The 18,268-nt window shown below is 43.5% G+C and overlaps 1 protein-coding gene across 1 annotated transcript in view; it reads left to right on the plus strand.

Moving 5' to 3' along the window:
- ELP3 (elongator acetyltransferase complex subunit 3) overlaps nucleotides 1–18,268 on the plus strand; it is a gene marked incomplete at both ends in the record, with an annotated part of 72,519 nt that overhangs the window by 13,945 nt on the left and 40,306 nt on the right. Inside the window, one exon of the mRNA XM_009073862.1 lies at nucleotides 16,324–16,485. Within this exon, the coding sequence (XP_009072110.1) occupies nucleotides 16,324–16,485 (162 nt within the window). The remainder of the gene's footprint in view (nucleotides 1–16,323; nucleotides 16,486–18,268) is intronic.

Below are 18,268 nucleotides of genomic sequence, written 5' to 3' on the forward strand. Positions count from 1 at the left end.
GACAGGTAGGCTCTAGCAGTCCAGCCCAAGCTGCTGTAATTGCCAGTTTAAGCTCCTATTGCAGCAGTAATTTGGGCAGCTGAGGGGTGTGGGGTCTCACTGGTTCTGTGTCCCCTCCTGTGCCTGCAGCAGCTTCTGGCAGGGAAGGCAGGGAATAGCAGGAGGCAGCAACATAGCAAATTGCTGTGGCTGTATCCATCGGAGCTTGTCTGTCAAATCCCTCAGGACATCTGGCTGGGCAGTGATTTCTCTGTGCCTCAGTGCCAGGCAGGAGATAACTGGCTGTTGTTTTAGTGCCAGATCGTTTTACAACACAGATTCTGCCTAAATTTCCTTTTGTTCCCAGAAATTTGGAGCCTAGTTCCTAATGTTCTGGAGAAGCAGGCACGTTTTCTTTGTTTCCAGCTTTGGATGTAACTTGTCCATGGTGAAGGAGCCACGTGGTGAGGCACTGGTACAGGTTGCCCAGAGCAGCTGTGGCTGCTCCATCCCTGGAAGTGTTCCAGGCCAGGTTGGATGGGGCTTGGAGCATCCTGATCTAGTGGGAGATGTCCCTACCCATGACAGGGGGTAGAATGGGATGAGCTTTAAGATCTCTTCCCACCCAAACTGTTCCATGTTTGCCTTTAAAACCTGTTTGTTGCTGAGTGTTTATTTACCCCTAAATGCCTTCAGGGTGGATAAGCATTGCAGAATTTGAGACATTTTACCCCAAGCTGGGGTTTTTTTGGCATTCCATTACTTTTGCAGTGTTTATTTTCTACTGCAAACTCAACTTTTAACTGCTGAAGTTTATGTTGTTTGTAAGATATCTAACTGAAAGTCATTTAATCAGATCCTAATCTTGTTATGGGTAGCTGTTCATCTGTTTGCCACCTGCAGCTATGGAATGTGATTGCTTATCCAGTTATCTGTCCTATTACTATTTCCCCTGCATGGAAAATATTCAAGTTTGTGATCAGACATAGACAACTAGGGAAGGTGGATGTGAGGAAGTCACAGCCAAACGTTTTTGTGCATGTGATATTCACAGAACACTCTGTGTTGGAAGGAACCCACAAGGATCACTGAGTCGAACTCTTGGCCCTGCACAGGACATGCCAAAAAATCCCACTGTGTGCCTGAGAGCATTGTCCAAAATGATATATTTTTGTATATAAATATATATAATTGTTATATTATGTGCCTTTGGGTTTTCTGAGGTGAATGCTGGAAACAGATCTGTCTTCCTCCAGGGATTATGAGGTGTTAATGTTTATTCATAACAGAAATTTGAGCTACACCAAATTTAGCAATATTTATAAATACTATTGCTCCATATTTTATCCTACACTGGTGGAAAGGACAATGGCCTTAGCGGTCATGACATTGTCACAGCTAAGTAATGAATTTCACTGCCTTTTTTTGTACATTTTCAGCAAATTACAGCTGAACACCTGCCAAAGGGAATACTTCTCTCAGTTTTGCTGCTTCACTGCTGTGCCTGTGTAATTTGGCAAACATAACTAGTTCTCCAGTGACCTGCACTAAAATGTTAATGGTAGGATGGGATCTGAGTGGTCAGCTGGGATTGGTAACTGGAGATGGAGCTTTATTCATGGCTCGGTCACCTGTAGGAATACAGACTTGGCCTGATTATTACATGGTTCTAGTTCAAATCATGCTGGTGATCCAAAGGTAATGTCACAAAGAGAAGGGTGTGCTGTGTATAAATAAGCTTTTTGGGTTAGTTTCCTCATAATTTACACCATCCTGAGTATTACAGAAAGCAGAAGCTGTTGTGTTCTGATTTTCCAAGCAGGCAGAAGATCAAATATTAGTGATTTCTTTGAGCTCCATAAGGATGCAAACGATCCTGGACTGATACTGCCATGCCCTGCAGAGCTAACACAAGACCTGCACTACCCCTTTTTGCCTTCTTCCAGCAGAGATTGCTTTCCAGCCCAAATTAAAATGAGCTGGTAAAATAGTGAGATGTGGTTTATAGTTCCCTCAGCTGTGCTGTGTTTGCCTCATTGATATTGTAAACTGAGATCCATTGCCTTTCAACAGAGCTAAATTAATTTGAAAGAAAACTCATTTTCGAGTAACATGGTGGGTGCAATAGGCATGGAAAAAAAGAAGGTTGGTTTAATTTTCATATTTTTATAGAAGGATGTCTAGAAATGGTTTTCCTGTGGCTTTTGGGAATGCTGTACCAGGCAGAGCAGAGGCTGTTTGCTTTTGAAATACTTCTTTCTGCAATGTGTGGCAGCAAATGCGTCCTGGGAGTCTGTGCCTCCTCATGGCTCATCAGTTTGTGAAGTTGGATACTCAAAAGCTGGGAACTGGCAGAGCTGGGGGACTGTTTGTACAGCCTTGATTTGTGCACCTTCTGTCCGGGCCTTGGGTTGTACAATTACCTCCTTTCATCCCTCTTTTTGCAAGACCTTTGCCTGGTTGGTCTCCAGAGGGAGTTTGATGCTGCTCTGAAAATTCTAAAATTAGTAGGAAGGACCTTTGTTCTTTTTATATAAGTATCATTCCCCTTTTCTCTGGCAGCTCTGAGGTGAGGTGTGGGTTAAGACAGCTCAGTTCAGGTATTCCTGTGTGAACTGGGTGCCTGATCTCCCCTTACAGTCAGTGGAGATGTGGTCAGTGGAGAGAGGGATCCAGCTCATGCTGGGTCAGTGTGTTGCTGGGCTCTGTTGACCTGGCACCACTGACTGCCACAGGAGATGAGAGTCCTAGCTCAACATGGGTGTTTGCATTCATGAGTTGGATCCCATACCAAGAGTCTTGTCTCCATCCAGGCAGGAGGTGTTTCTTTCTCCATCTCTGACTTCTGACTCCTTGAACTTGTGCTGGTTCTTGATGCATAATAATTTTATGCAAGATACTTGTTTATTCCAGTTTTGAACTTTGGTTCCATTCTCCTTTCCAGATCATAGAATCATGGAATAAATAAGTTTGGAAAGGACCTTTAAGATCATCAAGTCCAACCATCAACCAGCACCACCACCATGTTCACCTTTAAACCATGTTCTCACTGTGTTCACCACTAAACCAAGGCCCACATTCACATGGTTTTTGAACACTTCCAGAGATGGCGACTCTGCCACAGCCCTGGGCAGGCTGTGCCAGGTCTGGACAACCCTTTCCAGGAAGAAATTGTTCCTAATAAGTAGTCTTAAACCTCCTCTGGCGCAACTTGAGGCTGTTTCCTCTTGTTACCTGAGAGGAGACTGACACCCACAATCTTTGCTTTTCCCCATCTCTAGGAAGACATAAGTGGTCACTCACCTTTGGTTGTCCTCTTTTGCTGCCTCCTCTCTGGTGTATTTGTCTTGTTGTAGCCAGGCTGTGCCTTTCCCAGGGGATTGTAGCCATGGTAGGAAACATTTGACTTCACTCCTTAGCAGGAACTTGTTCCTTGGGACCAACACATCCTCACTGGAGCTGTGTGGGATGTCTGTGCCTAGGGAAGATGCAGTTTTAAGCTGCTGTAGCAGCTAAAAGCTGAAATAATTTTCCAAACAATGAGTCAACCACCATTAAAAGTTGAGTAGAATCATAGAATGGTTTGGATTAGAAGGGACCTGAAAGGTCATGTCATTCCAACCCCTGTCAAGGGCAGGGATGAGTAGCCGTTGGAGCTACTCCTTAGTTGGAGCTACAGGAGGCAGCAAATGGAGGTGGGGAAATGGCCCCATCAGTTCTTGTAGCTTCTGCAGGAAACCTGAGCGTGCGTTTTTGTAGCATTTTGTTTGAGCGTGATCACATCACAGCTTTATAGGTGAGAGAGTTGCTTTGGCAAGAGAACAAGATGAGCTAAGCCACAGCTTTTCACCAGTAGTTTTGGCTGATGACTGCATTTTATTAGCTCTCTTTATAATTTTATTGATACAATTTCTTTGTTTCCTCAAAGCAGCAATCAAACTGTTTTCCTTCCTCAAGCTAAATGTTTCTGTTGCAGTGTCAGATGGGGACGAGCTGAATCCTGTTCAATAGGTGCACGAAAAAACTCAGTTTTGTAGTTTCATAGTATGCTAAGAGGTTGGAATGGACCTTTAAGATCATCTAGTCCCAGCCCCCTGCCCTGGGTAGGGACACCTCCCACCACACCAGGTTGCTCAAGGCTTTATCCAATCTGTCTTTGAACACTGCCAGGGTTGGGCCAGCCACATCCTCCATGAGCGACTTGTGCCAGTGTCTCACCACCCTCATAGGGAAAAACTTCCTAATATCTAATCTAAATTTCCCCTCTTTCAATTTATCCCCATTGCTCCCTGTCCTGTCCCTACAGTTCCTAACCAAGAGTCCCTCTCCAGCTTCCCTGTAGCCTCTTCAGATCCTGGAAGGTGCTATGAGGCCTCCATACAACCTTCTCTTTTCTCCAAAAGCAAGGTCTGTGGTCCAAAGCAAGGTCTGTGCTGGACACTGTCTATATGCAACATTCCTTTTAGGACATAGAGTTTTCAGAGCTCCACACAGCACTGCAGCAGCAGAAGTGGTTATTTTCCTCAATAACAGCTAAGAAGTGGTTGTTACTAAGAATATGCAACTTTCCTTAGGCCACAGTGAGTCAATATCAGAACTGAAATTGGAACTAGAGGTTTTTTTAAAGTACGTGTCAGCCTCACCTAGTGCTGTGTCTCTTATCAAGGGTAGCAAGAAAAACTTGAATCTCGGTTTAGATTTTAGATTTCTTCCATAATTTTAGATGTAAGGATTTTCTTCTTCCCCAATCCCTTGTTAGTCCTTGTCTGTAACTCCATATTGACTATTCCCTGGTAAACTGTCTGTATAATTACAACCTAATCGTGATCATATTGACTTGGCAACAGACAGTGAAATTGTTGTTCTTTCAAGTTTTCCTGAAGTAATTGCACAGCAAAACTGTGAGAAACCAAGGACAAATCTTGAGCATCTCCTCATGGGGGTTTTATACCAGTCTTTGTCTCACTGTCTGTAGCAGCTGAGGAGCTGCTTGTCCCTCAGTGTCACTGTGGTGACATGGTTTGTTGTCCATGGGATGTGTTATCTGCTTCTGTACACTTGGATAAAGGGAGAAAGGGATGTAGAGGAAAATGTGGCCTCTGGGAATAGCTGATATCGATTGCCTGGCAGAGGTGGAATTTAACTAAAGGTCAAATAAAATTGTGCTGGAATTCACAAAAGGAACAGCTGAAATGGGACCAAGAGCTGCTTCTTTTTAGGTTTTATATTGCTTAGTGAAGAGATAGCAGAGAGGCAAAACTGACCAAAATGAAATATTAACCACACACTGCCAGCAGCCTCCTGGAAACACCATGTGGGTTAATACCACTGTGCTGCACAGGCTGATGCTTAAAGCAAAGAGCAGGACTCTGTTTAGTGTTTATCCTGGAAATTGGTCTTTGGATTGCTCTTCTCTGAGTGTGTTGAGGCACTGGCACAGGTTGTCCAGAGAATCTCTGGCTGTCTCATCCCTGGAAGTGTTCCAGGCCAGGTTGGATGGGACTTGGAGCAACCTGGTCTAGTGGAAGGTGTCCCTGCCCATGGCAAGAGGTTGGAACTAGATGATTTTTGAGGTCCCTTCCAACCCAACCCAGTCTGTGATTCTGTGCAATGCCCAGATTATTACTGAGAAATGCGTTTGGTTCCTTCTAAACCAACAGAGCTTTTCTCTCCTTGTGCTGAGCATCAGTTTTTCCCAAGCTTTCCTTCTGCACCATAAACTGACAAATGGTTTTGAAAATATACTGTTTGGGGTTAATAACCTTCATGAATGGGCTTTTTCCCTACTTGAGAAGTCACCTTTGTGGTTTTGGACACCTGGGAGGACATGTCAGTAATACAAAATGTGCATAGGACATGATTTAGTGGAGGACTTGGAAGTGTGGGTTAATGGTTGGACTGGATGTTCTTGAAAGTCTTTTCCAATTTTACCAAGTTCATGCTTCTATGATTCTAAGTAGGAGAAGACCTGCTGTTCAGCATGGGACACCTTATCCTCTTCTGTAGCAAGCCCAGAGCTTCATAGTGTCTTCAAGCTTGTGGTCATCTGAACCTCTTCTTCCTTCTTTGTAGCTTTGGATGACATTCATGGCTTCTTTCCTTCGGTTGTCATTGTCAAATGCTGTTAGTGGTAATTAAAGGAGATACAAAGTCTATACAAATATCCTGGGAGCAAGGAGTTTTAGAATGGCTGTCGTTTCATCCATGATCTGCTTGTCTTGGTTGCTGGAATGGTCAGCATGGGATGTTAGACTACCCCTGTCTTCCATATATAAAATGAATAGTTGGTTTTTTTACTGATACTCATATATTAATCTGAAATTTAGAGCCTGTGGCTCGTGGTGAAGAGAAGTGTGTTCACTCCTCAGCTGGTCTATTGAGTCTGGGACATTTTACATCACTTTATGCCCTATTTTCTTTTGGAAGTCTTGGAAAAGGTTGTGCTCTGCTTATGTGTTGCACCATGATTGTCTTTATTAGATTTAGAAGTTTGGTTTTCTTTAGCTGCTAAAAACCCAAACCACCTAATTCTTTGTGTAGAATGAGTACAGAGAGGTTCTTGTTTCCATAGTACTTGTTTCCATTGGATGGTAGATGGATTCCTTTCCCCTGGCTACCTGGAGTGGGCTGGTTTCAGCAACACATCTAGGCAGTAGGTTCCTTGGAAGCTTTTAAGTAGAGACTGTACATGGCACTTAGTGCCATGGTCTAGTTGACATGGTAGTGTTAGGTCAGAGGTTGGACTTGATGAACTCAGAGGTCTTTTCCAACCTTATTGATTCTGGGATTCTGTGATTGGACAGATATGTTCAACCTTACCTGGATTTCCAAAAACAAGGTCATAGTATCGTAGTATGTTAAGGGGTTGGAATGGACCTTAGATAGCATCTAGTCCTAACTCCCAAAGATCCCTTTGGCCTTTCACCAAAGACTCTTTAAATATTGTGGAAATAAGAGGCTTTGCATGCAGAAATGATTAAAAGTTATTAAGAGGTGCAATAAATGATCAATTGACACAACAGAGAAAAGTCATTAGCAGTGTCCCAGAGGAATCTGTGCTGGAACAGGTTGTTTTGATCATGCTATGAGGGTGGGGAAGGGGCAGGAGAAAATGAGTGTAGATATAAAACTATGTATATAAGATTATTCCTTATTTTACTCCAGAACAATAAGCTTCTAGTTGGCTAATGCCACTCAGAGATAAGATTTTAAAGTTACAGTTGCTAACTGTGAGAAACACAACCTTGATGCTCTGTGTTAGTTACAAAAGCAACTCAGTGTGAGGAATTATAGTGAAGGGAATAGAGAGCAAATCGGGAAATAGTGTTCTGTTGCTGTGTCATTCTGCAGTGCCTTCACAGCTTGAACCTGTGCTCAGTCCTTCTGTTAAAAATAAGGAAGGGGAGAAGGAAAATGATGCTGTGGAACATGGGAAAATACATGCCAGTGATGTAATAGAGATATACAAAGTCCTGAGAGGCACAGAAGAGACAGAAAAAGGGTAGATGTTGATTTCCTTGTTAGGAACTGTAGTGATAGGGCAAGGAGCAATGGGGATAAATTGAAAGAGGGGAAATTTAGATTAGATATTAGGAAGAAATTCTTTCCTGTGAGGGTGGTGAGACACTGGCACAGGTTGCCCCAGGGATGCTGTGGCTGCTCCATCCCTGGGAGTGTTCATTCCAGGTTGGATGGGGCCTTGAGCATCCTGGTCTGGAGGGAGGTGTCCCTGCCCAGGGCAGGGGGTTGGGACTAGATGATCTCTAAGGTCCATTCCAACCCCTTAACAGACTATGAACATACTATGAATCCTACACCACAAAAACTATGAACGAAATAGCAATTAAATACAAAGGAATCACTTATTTGTGCAGGCTGTAGTTAAGCTGAGCGATGATTCATGAGAAAAATGCCCACTGAGACTTGCTAAGGCCTGAAGACACCTACCACTACCACTACAGACATCACCTCTGCCTCAGGGAGTCCCTGAAGAGATGATAATTGGCAACTGCGAGGATGGTCCAGGAAAATACCACTGCAGTCTGCCCTGCTCCTGCTGCCCCAGTCTGAGCATCTGCACCAGCCATGGGTGGGTGGAATATTAGGCTAAACAGACCTTTGGACCTGCCCAGGACAATGTCTGTGTGTTCCTGGAGCTTGAAGATCCCTTATTCCACCTCCAGACCAGGTCAGTTTGGTAGTGGCACTCCAGTTGCCATCTGAAGGCAGTGCAGGGACTCATAGAACCATAGAATATCCTGAGTTGGAAGGGACTTACAAGTCCAATTCAGACTTGACTCTCCCTAAGCCTCTCTGTGAGAAAGCTGAGACCATGTGTTGCTGCTTGTGCTCTGGGAGAAATGTGAAAATATGAGTCTCCAAGACTGGAATTTTGCTCTGCTCACTGAGACAGGTTTGGAAAAGGCAGAGAGCTCACATGAGGGAGGAAGAGATAAGTTCTGTCTTGTCCATGTTAGCCTTGTTTTAGCTTTTTTCCCCTCTAAGTACTTAGTCTTTACAGAGGTAGTTAACAAAAAAGGAGTTGCAACTCATTCAAGACACACATAAGTGATTTTTCTTGGTTGAAAGATTTCACTCTAGCATATGTTAATTCATGCTGGTATTTTCAGTTACAGCTTGCTAATAATTTGTTGCTGAAAAAAATTATCTGTATTGCCATTGCCTTGAACTTGATGGATGTGAGCTCAGAAAACAGCCTGCAGTGTTACAAGGTCCTGTCAGGGTTTTCTGTTCAGTGTCCTTTTTTTTTGCCTCCTGAGCTAAGACAGACCTTTCAGGACCTGCCTGGATGTCCTCTGGGAGCAGGCAGTGATTATGGCTCTTGGAATAATTGTGCATTTATCAGCTCAGCGTGGTGAGAGCAGAGCAGCTCTTGTGCACAGCTCCATCCTGGCTGTCATGAATGGCAGAGTCCCTCCAGCAAAGCTCCAGCCTCCTTGCCCAGAGGTCCTCTATCAAAGCTGTGAATGATATAAAAATAAACCAAACAGCCCTCCCACCCCCTTTCCCTCTCCAGCCAACATCATTCCCTCCTTGTCGTTACAGCCAGGCGGTTAATTAGTCCATGCAAACAGCTCTGCCTTGATTAGGCCTGAAGTGTCTTATAACTGTGTCACTTCTGCTCGTGCTGTGCCTTTCCTTCAGAGAGTTTTCAGATGGCAAATCCATTCATTGGGGTTACAATGTGGTAAACAAATTAAGAAAGAGAGAAAACTGATATATATTTTAGGGTTTTTGCCTCAGAATGGATGTGATTTTGAGCACAGATTCTATCCTATCTGAACCCCAAGTGACACAGCAGGAGGGAACAGAATTACATGTGACTTATCTGTTGGTGGCATTTCATAGGAAAAGAATTGCTCTCCCTTATGTTCTATCAGGCATAAATACTGTTACTTTATCAAAATTGGAAAACCGTGTTTGAGTCAATAAATAACTGTATTTTAAATAACCGTTAGGTTTTTTTCCAGTATTTCAAAACTGAACCTTGAGAAACTGATGCTGCTAAGAAACCAAACCACCATGTTGTGGTCCTGGTGATAAAGCACTGAAATTTTGTAATAAAAAGGAAGCAGCATAAAGCCAAATAAGTGGCATTTGGGCTTTCAGAAATACCTGCTCTGGGCAATCATCAAACATGCAACTTAGGAAACATGTGGGATGAGTAAGATGCCACCTGCTTTGTTTACTAGCAGGAAATTGTAGATACTGAATTAATTATTGCTGGCTGTGTTTCAGGGAGTGTGTTGTGGTACAGCAGAGCTGTAGAAGGAGAAAGGAGGTCATTTAAGTGGTAGGTGAGGATGTGGTACATGAAATACTGTGTATTATATCTACAGTTTCCTCTTCAGAAACCAATAGTGTCACTCTGTGTCTTGATTCCACGAGTGTAGACGTCACTGTCTGTCTTGAACACATAATTGTGTTACACCCCAGGCTGTGCTGCTTGCAGTCAAGGGCATGAGAAGGGGTTTGTTTTCAAGATGTGAGACTAATCTGAGATGCTGGATATTCCCAGTCTTTGCTGTTCCCAAAGTTAAGGAAAAAAACCTTCTGCCCAGGACACCTTTGGTCGCTGACCAAAATTCTTGATTTTCCCACCCAGCCCTCCAACACTTCTTTCTGCAAGACTCTAAGCACCTTTGCCAAGGCAAGTTGTACCAGCCACAGAGCCACAGTGTGGGCACAGCCCCAGGGCAGTGCCTGTCCCCTGTGCTGGCACTGCTGTGGCACCTCCAGTCCCGGGGGCACTTCTGGCACCTCATAAGAGAGACACAGAGGGGCTGGAGCATGTCCTGGGAAGGGAACGGAGCTGGGGAAGGGGCTGGAGCAGCAGGAGCAGCTGAGGGAGCTGTGGGGGCTCAGCCTGGAGAAAAGGAGGTTCAGGGGAATCTTCTACTTTCTCTAACTCCCTGACAGGAGGTGCAGCCAGGTGGGGTCAGTCTCTGCTCCCACGGAACAAGGGACAGGAGGAGAGTAAATGGCCTTAAGTTGCACCAGGGGAGGTTTAGGTTGGATATTAGGGAATTTCTTCCTTGAAAGGGTTGTCCAGTTTGGGCACAGGCTGCCCAGGGCACTAATATGAACATCTTAATTTATTCCATTTTTGCCTTTAAGAAGGTTTTCTCTGGCTTATGAATCATAGACTCCCAGAATGGTTTGGGTTGGAAGGGATCTTAATTTTCATCTAGTTCCAACCTCCTGCCATGGTCAGGGACACCTTCCACTAGCCCAGGTAGCTCAGAGCCCCATCCAACCTGGCCTGGAACACTCTCAGGGCTGAAGTAGTACTGGAATGTCCTGCATCAAGTTTTTGGGGACTGTTGGGTTAGCTGAATTGTTTTGCATCCTTCCATTCTGTGTATATAGACAAGTACACCTAAACACTTCTTTCTCTTGGTGATTCTCTTTGCTGCTGCCTTTGTACCTTTGAGCTTCTGCTTCTTCTGCCTCTTTCTGCTCTTCATTTTGTCCTTTCTGACATGCTCTGTGACTCCAGAACTTGTAAAACAGATGAATGCTTTAAAGCTGTGTGATTAACATGCTGTATTTTCTCTGTGTTAACAGACCTGCTTTATTCTTAGAGTTCATCTTCTCTGAGCTTGCTGGGATGAGGCAAATCATTCCGTGTGTCTGGCACACTGCCACCCTGATCCCAACTGGGGAGTTTGGAAGCTGCTGTAGTAAGGTTGTAAATAATTGAGTCTTTGATCTTCAGGTCTCTGAGCTGACGAGGCTTTTGTCTGGAGACCAGAGTTGAATGGAGAGTGAGCAGAGGCTTTGTTAAATGAGTTGTTTTGTGCCAGAACTGTGCTGTCTGTTTTTTCTCTGAGTGAGAAAGCATTTGAGAGCCTGTGTCAAACTGCTGTGTCTGCTGGAGAGGTAGGTGCCTTTTTGATCTGAAAGAAAATGAGCTTATTCAAGAGGCAGATTCTGATGTGAAGGTGTGTTTAATGTAGCAGCTTTCTCTGCAAATTCAGGCAAATATTCTTCAATGATTAAAATTAATTATCTCTCCTTTACCTCATCCTGTTTCAGACAGTTCTGTAATCACTGGCTTTACAATATCTATGTCTGTGCAAATCTTAAGGCTTCTCTGTGTCTCATTTCCTCCATTTGTGTGTCTCAGCAGCTATTTCATTTGCATAGTGCACCTCTGTGGTCAGGCTGTTATTAACATTGCCCCTCTGTCATCTTGTGCTGTACACTTGTCTTGATTCCTGATTATTCCTTTGATGATGTGAAGTTCCTCAGCACTGCTGTGGTACAAATACAGATAATGCTGTGCCAGGGAAGGAGGAGAAATGCTCCAAGATGTTTGTTGGTGCTTGAGATGATAAAATACATCTATGAATTCAGGCTGGGAGAGCTGGGGGTGTTCAGCCTGGAGAAGAGAAGGCTCCAGGGAGAACTTAGAGCCTCTTCCAGTGCCTAAAGGGGCTCCAAGAGAGCTGCAGAGGGACTTGGGACAAGGGCCTGGAGGGACAGGACACAGGGAATGGCTTCCCACTGCCAGAGGGCAGGGATGGATGGGATGTTTGGAAGGAATTCTTGGCTGTGAGAGTGGTGAAGCACTGGCCCCATCCCTGGAAGTGTTCCAGGCCAGGTTGGATGGGGCTTGGAGCCACCTGGTCTAGTGGAAAGTGTCCCTGCCCATGGCAGGGGCTGGGACTGTATGAACTTTAGTGTCCTTTTCCACCCAAACCGTTCTGTCATTCAATGATTCCATGCTCATGGGTATTTTCTGACTTGCATTCATCCAGTTTCTCAGGAATTTCTCTATTTCCCTTGTCTTGATCTTCAATCAGAAATAGTTTCGCTTGTCTTGGTCGCATCAAGGTTGTCTTAAGCTCTTGTATTTGAGTGTCCTGAAGTCACTCTCTTAGAGCTATAGGTACCTGCTTTCTAAGCTATCAGCCCAGTTGGATAGAGGCTGTTCCCTCTTCCTCTCTGCCTTGACTACCATGCCATTCCTGCAGGATCTATGGCTGGATGTCTGTTGTTTTTAAAGACCAAGTGCAGGCAAATCCATCATGTCCATTATCATAACTCACTGGATCCTATTAATGAGCTTGGAGGGGTTTGGAGAAATGAAGTGTGATATGCATAAACCTCTGCAAGAGAATTGGCCCAGTCCAGGGAGATATTTGACATGAAAAAAGATCCCTGAACATGTCACCCATTACATTGATTTCCAAACAGGCAGAGTACAGAATGATTGTCATTGACCTGATGGTTTCTAATAGGATTCTGTTGTTTTTGCCTCTGGGCCTTCTGTTTAATACTCATGTTAAAATAGTCATTTCTAAGGGTTGACAGGAGCTATCCATATTGGAGATGGGAAATAAGGGATACATCTGTGTTCCATAGGAGGTTGTATATGAGCAAGCTGCGTGTGATGGGGAAATGTAAAGCTGTTTTTCTAGGAATGGTGCAGGATTCTATTCTGAGAAGCAGCGAAGTATCTAGAAAATATTTAGGAGTTAAGTCACAGTATCATAAGCTTTTTGTATGATTCAACAGCCAAATTACCCTTGACTGTATAAATAGAGGAAAATTGGATAGGAATAGGCAAATCATACGCCATCTGGATATAGTTATGGTGTGTCTGCAAAGTTGTGTGGCTGTTCTTGGTGCAAGGGCAGCAAAAAAGTGGGGATTGTGCTAAGAAAAGGTAGAGTGATGTAAGCACTAGAAGAAGATGCTGTGACAGGGGGCGGAACTAAATGAACTCTAAGGTCCCTTCCATCCCAAACCATCTGGGAATCTGTGAATATATGAATATATGCACTTAATGAACAGTAATCTACTCTGACTCCCTGATACCTGTTAGAATGGCTGCAAGGAGGAACACAACCAATTCAGGGCTTTCATGGAGTGTATTTTGATGGTATTTTGCAATAGTTGACTCATCCAGCCTAAAAGAAAATTGGAGAAGGACTTAGGGCAATCTTTGGGCAAGGACCTGAAGTGGCAGGACAAGAGGCAATGGCTTCTCACTGCCAGATGGCAGGGTCAGATGGGATATTGGGAACGAATTCCTGGCTGTGAGGGTGCTGTGGTACTGGCACAGGTTGCCCAGAGCATCTGTGGCTGCCCCATCCCTGGGAGTGTTCCAGGCCAGGCTGTACAGTGCTTGGAGTAATCTGGTATCGTGGAAGGTATCTCTGCCCAGGGCAGGGGCTGGGACTGGATGAGCTTAAAGGTCCTTCCAATCCAAACCATTCTGGGAGTCCTAAGCATACATCAATTTTCCTTTTGTTTTTCTCTGCTGACTGGTAAATATCTGTCTCTGGTCCTGACTGTGCTTTAAAATAAGAAATCTTGCCAATTTGATTAAAAGCCCATAAATCCATGTCTGTCTCGATGTAAATCCAGTAGTTGGGAGATAACCTTTATACAGTATTTCCTGTCCTTTCCTGGTCTCTGAGCTCTGTTTATAGCTCAGCATTGACTCAGTTAGTGAGGGAGTTCTGCCTGTACACTTGAAAATGTTGAAACCAAATGTAAAACAGTGACAGACTGATTTTACTTAAAAATTTAAAATTTAATTTAGTCGTTTAATGCAGCTTTGTGCTGCTTAATAATTATCAGTTCTGCTTTTATGGGTCCTTTTTGATAACTCCTTCCTCAAAATGGCAAGTTATGTAAATCTGGTAAAGCTTTTAATTAATTTCCACATCTGATAGTCTGTGTTTGGCTTCTTAACTCAGAATATTTCTGCCTGTAATGTTAGGTTTGAAATGAAATACACTCACTCCTTTTGCAAACAGGAAAAATACTGAACATCCAAATGAATATTTGAAGTTTGCAAGTTGAGAAAAGAGAGGAGAAAAGTCAAATTTCTCTTTCTTCAGGAAATGACAGAGTTGTGTTGCCAGCATCACCTTTCATGGAAGGTTGGCTGTCACACGTCTTTTTCTTTCCTTGGAAATGCCATTTTTGTTGCTTTATTTGTTTCGAGTTCCTCTTTATTTTGCTTTTCTAGTTACTATTAAGTCACAATTTTCTTTTGCAACGTAGAATTGTGCAGCACAATTCATTACCAGTCAATTCATTACCAGTCAATTCATTCAACCAGTTCTTACAAATCCTGTTGGTTGTCTTAGATATTATAGTTTAGAGCCTGTTGTTGGTCATTCAATTCAGCATTTTATATCTTGGCCATAAATTTATTTGGAGGGGTTGTCTCCCCTCAGTACTTCTGTCCTGGCTGCAGTTGTTAATATGAGTAGGTGCCCTGTGGCATGAGGGGTGAGTTAACTGCTGACTTTCTCCCCTTGCTTAGCTAAAATTTCTCTCTAATTCTTGCAAGTCACATTGTAAAAGTGGCTGATTTGTCTGCTGTTAATGAATCACACTTTGGCAATGTTTGCCCTGACGTGATAAACAGTTTTGCTGTTGTTCTGTCAGATCAGTGAGCCACAAACTTGGAAGTGTTTTATGTAATTCTTGTTGGGGTTTATTTTTAAGATGCTTTTTTTGACAACCATTGCAGCCTATCCCCAAAGATCTTGGGCTTTATATAGACTTTGACAATTTGAAAGGAGTTAATATTTTTGGTAGTGAGTCTTAGCCCACTTGGGGTTTTTTGGCTGATTTTTGAGGTTTGAGGGTTTTTTTTGGTTGCTTCTTTTTGCTTACATTAGACTCCATCATGCTCTAAGGTAGGCCCTGGAGTTTTATTTTGATTCAGAAGTTTCCAGCTATCCAGATCCGGAAATGGGATGATGAATCTTTATAGATACCTAATAAAGAGCTGAACTTAGTCATCCTTGTGATTCTGGCGTGCAAAAATCTTTTAGGTATAGGCATAACATCTTTCTCTTACTCAAGGTGTCCTCTTTTCAGCAACATTTAATATTAACACTCAGATCATCATTTGGGACCATTAAAGAGACTGATATTCCTCTCAAAATGTGGCTGTTAATCCTGGTTTGGGACTTATCCAGATTATCTCTGCAGTTTCCAAAGAAGTTTCCTTCTTCTGCCGTAAATCTTTTCTCCTGTGCTGCAGTTCTGTTATACAACCTCCTTATTCTGCAGGAAAGATGCTCAACTGAAGTGATTTCCTGTATGGAAAGGGATATTATCCTTGCAGGAGATGTTGATTGATGGTTTCCTTTGTGAACTTTGGTTCAAGGCTGCTTTGGATTCCTTTTTTCTTTTCTTTTACTCTTTCCTAGGTCAGTAACTTATAATTTATCATCAGTAGTGGATTTCAGTACTAGCTGAAGTAATTAGTCTTTGTTAGACCTCCAGTGATAAATGGCAGAGGAGAGGAAAAAGGGTAACAATGAATTTTGTCTCAATGAAGTTGGGAACATGCTGCTTGCTCCAAAAGGGAAGAGATTTGTGGGATTTTTCCTAGACAGCCTTCTACATCCCCTCCAGGCTGCCACAGTCCAGTTCTTTGTCATACAAAGCAACCCCCAGACTTGTATTCGTGTGCATATTTCTGTATCCTTTCATCCACGTATGCCCATAGTGACAGAATCACAGAATATCCTGAGTTGGAAGGGACCCATGAGGATCGTCAGTCCAACTCCTGGCCCTGCACAGGACACCCCAACAATCCCACCCTGTGCCTGAGAGCATTGTCCAAACACTGCTTGAGCTCTGTCAGGGTTGGGGCTGTGACCGCTGCCCTGGGGAAGTGTTAAAGTATAATATTAAAGGGTTGCTGGGATATTTGGGAATTCTAACCTGGATTTTAATTCTGGTAGTGACACAGAAAGTCTCACCTGGAAGATGTTGGAAGTTCTTCTGAAATTACCTGTGACACCTTCACAATTTTAACAGAGGATGTTTGGGTTTTTGCAGGTACTCGGAACGAAGCCTGACAAAGTGTATTGGGATAACCATAGAGACCAGACCTGACTACTGCCTCAAGAGGCATTTAAGTGACATGTTGTCCTATGGCTGCACAAGGCTGGAGATCGGAGTACAGAGCGTGTATGAGGACGTTGCCAGGGACACCAACAGGTGAGAAGGTTTCATACAATACCAGACTGGTTTGGGTTGGAAGGGACCTTAAAGCTTATCCAGTTCCAAACCCAACACCTTCCAGTAGCCCACGTTGCTCCAAGCCCCATCCAGCCTGGCCTGGAACACTCCCAGGGATGGAGCAGCCAGAGCTGCTCTGGGCAGCCTGTGCCAGTGCCTCACCACCCTCACAGCCAAGAATTCCTTCCCAATATCCCATCTCTCCCTGCCCTCTGGCAGTGGGAAGCCATTTCCTGTGTCCTGTCCCTCCAGGCCCTTGTCCCAAGTCCCTCTGCAGCTCTCCTGGAGCCCCTTTAGGCACTAGAAGGGGTTTTAAGGTCTCCTCAGAGCTTTCTCTTCTCCGGGCTGAAAGCTGCATGTGGGGGCTCACTGGATGTTTCTGGAATACTCTTGAGTAGTGTGGCTTGACCTGTTTGCTTGACTAATACCCTTTTAACAGAGAATATTGAACCATTTCACTCGTTTTCATGCTTGAGTGCCTAAAAGTCTGTGAGGAAAAATTAATAAACTGCAGTGGCTTCGTTAATTTCTCTGTGATATTGTATAGACCATTGAGTTGTGATGTTTTATTATCACTCCTGTTCTTTTCCTGTGTTGTACACTTCTTTTTTTTAATGTCTTCATGAATAAATGCAGCTTTGTGAAGTAGAACATGTGCCCAGGGAGCTCATAGTTCTTCTCCTTCGTAATTCATAGTCTATAGACTTGAGTGGACACAATGCAGTGTAATCTCTTGGAGGTGCTTCGCAGCATGTTCTCTACTCCAGGTGCCTTTTCTGGAGAGGAGAGGTGACAGTGGCAAGTATAGAGGCTGCCACATAGCCAGCAACAGTGCCTGGTGATAGATTAACCCCAGTCACTCTGGGCATACAGTATCTGTAGGGATTGCGAAGTATATTTGCAGGAGATGTGATTTATTCCTTGTCATCTTGGACCTGTGGCAAAAAAGAAATGTTGCCCTGTGTAGGAGAGTATGGAATATATTGTGCATCCCAACTTTTACAGGCAGATAAGCCAATCTTTTATTTATTTATTTATTTAAAGTCTCATAATTCTGCTGAAATTTTAAAAGAATTGATTTTTCTCTTGTTTTTTCACTTCTGACACTCATTCGACTTGTTCATTCCTCCTACGTATTCCAGTCACCTCCCAGAGGTGGTTAGTAAACCCCAATCACATGTGATGACAGAGAGATTATGGTTTGATAAGCAAAGCACATTTTTGTTAGTACTACCTCAAAGGCAGCAGAGCAAAACTGAAAATGTTGAGTGTTTTCCTCTTAGAGACTTGAAGAAAGAATCCAAAATTAGTTTCCTCCTGAGGGTTTGGCTGCAGCATTACTGCTGCTTGGGAGTGTGGGATGTCACTGCTATGAAGTGGTCAGGCTCCAGCTCCCAGTAGCCAGGAAAAGCCATTTCTTAAGGAGACCAAGAACTCATATTTAGAGGTGATTTCCTCCTCTAGATGTCAGAACTTTCCAAAGGAAAATATCCATACTAAGGAATGTAGTGTCAGGCTAAATGTAATCACTTACAGTTGATTCTGACATGGATTGTACATTTAATTTCAGCTTTAAAATCCCTTTTTTTCCCCTCAAATCCTTTAGAGGTGGAGCTTTAAATCCTCACTTAGCTCTCACTTCAGCCATCCACAGTTTTCCACCATTTTTGTCTGTCATATCAGAGCAGGATCCATAAATCACCCAAAGCTGCTGTGTCCCTTTGGGCTGGTCCCTTTGCTAATGATCCTGTGTGTTCCTGCT

The sequence above is a fragment of the Acanthisitta chloris genome, unplaced genomic scaffold (assembly GCF_000695815.1).
Source record: "Acanthisitta chloris isolate BGI_N310 unplaced genomic scaffold, ASM69581v1 scaffold4794, whole genome shotgun sequence".
Taxonomy (NCBI): domain Eukaryota; kingdom Metazoa; phylum Chordata; class Aves; order Passeriformes; family Acanthisittidae; genus Acanthisitta; species Acanthisitta chloris.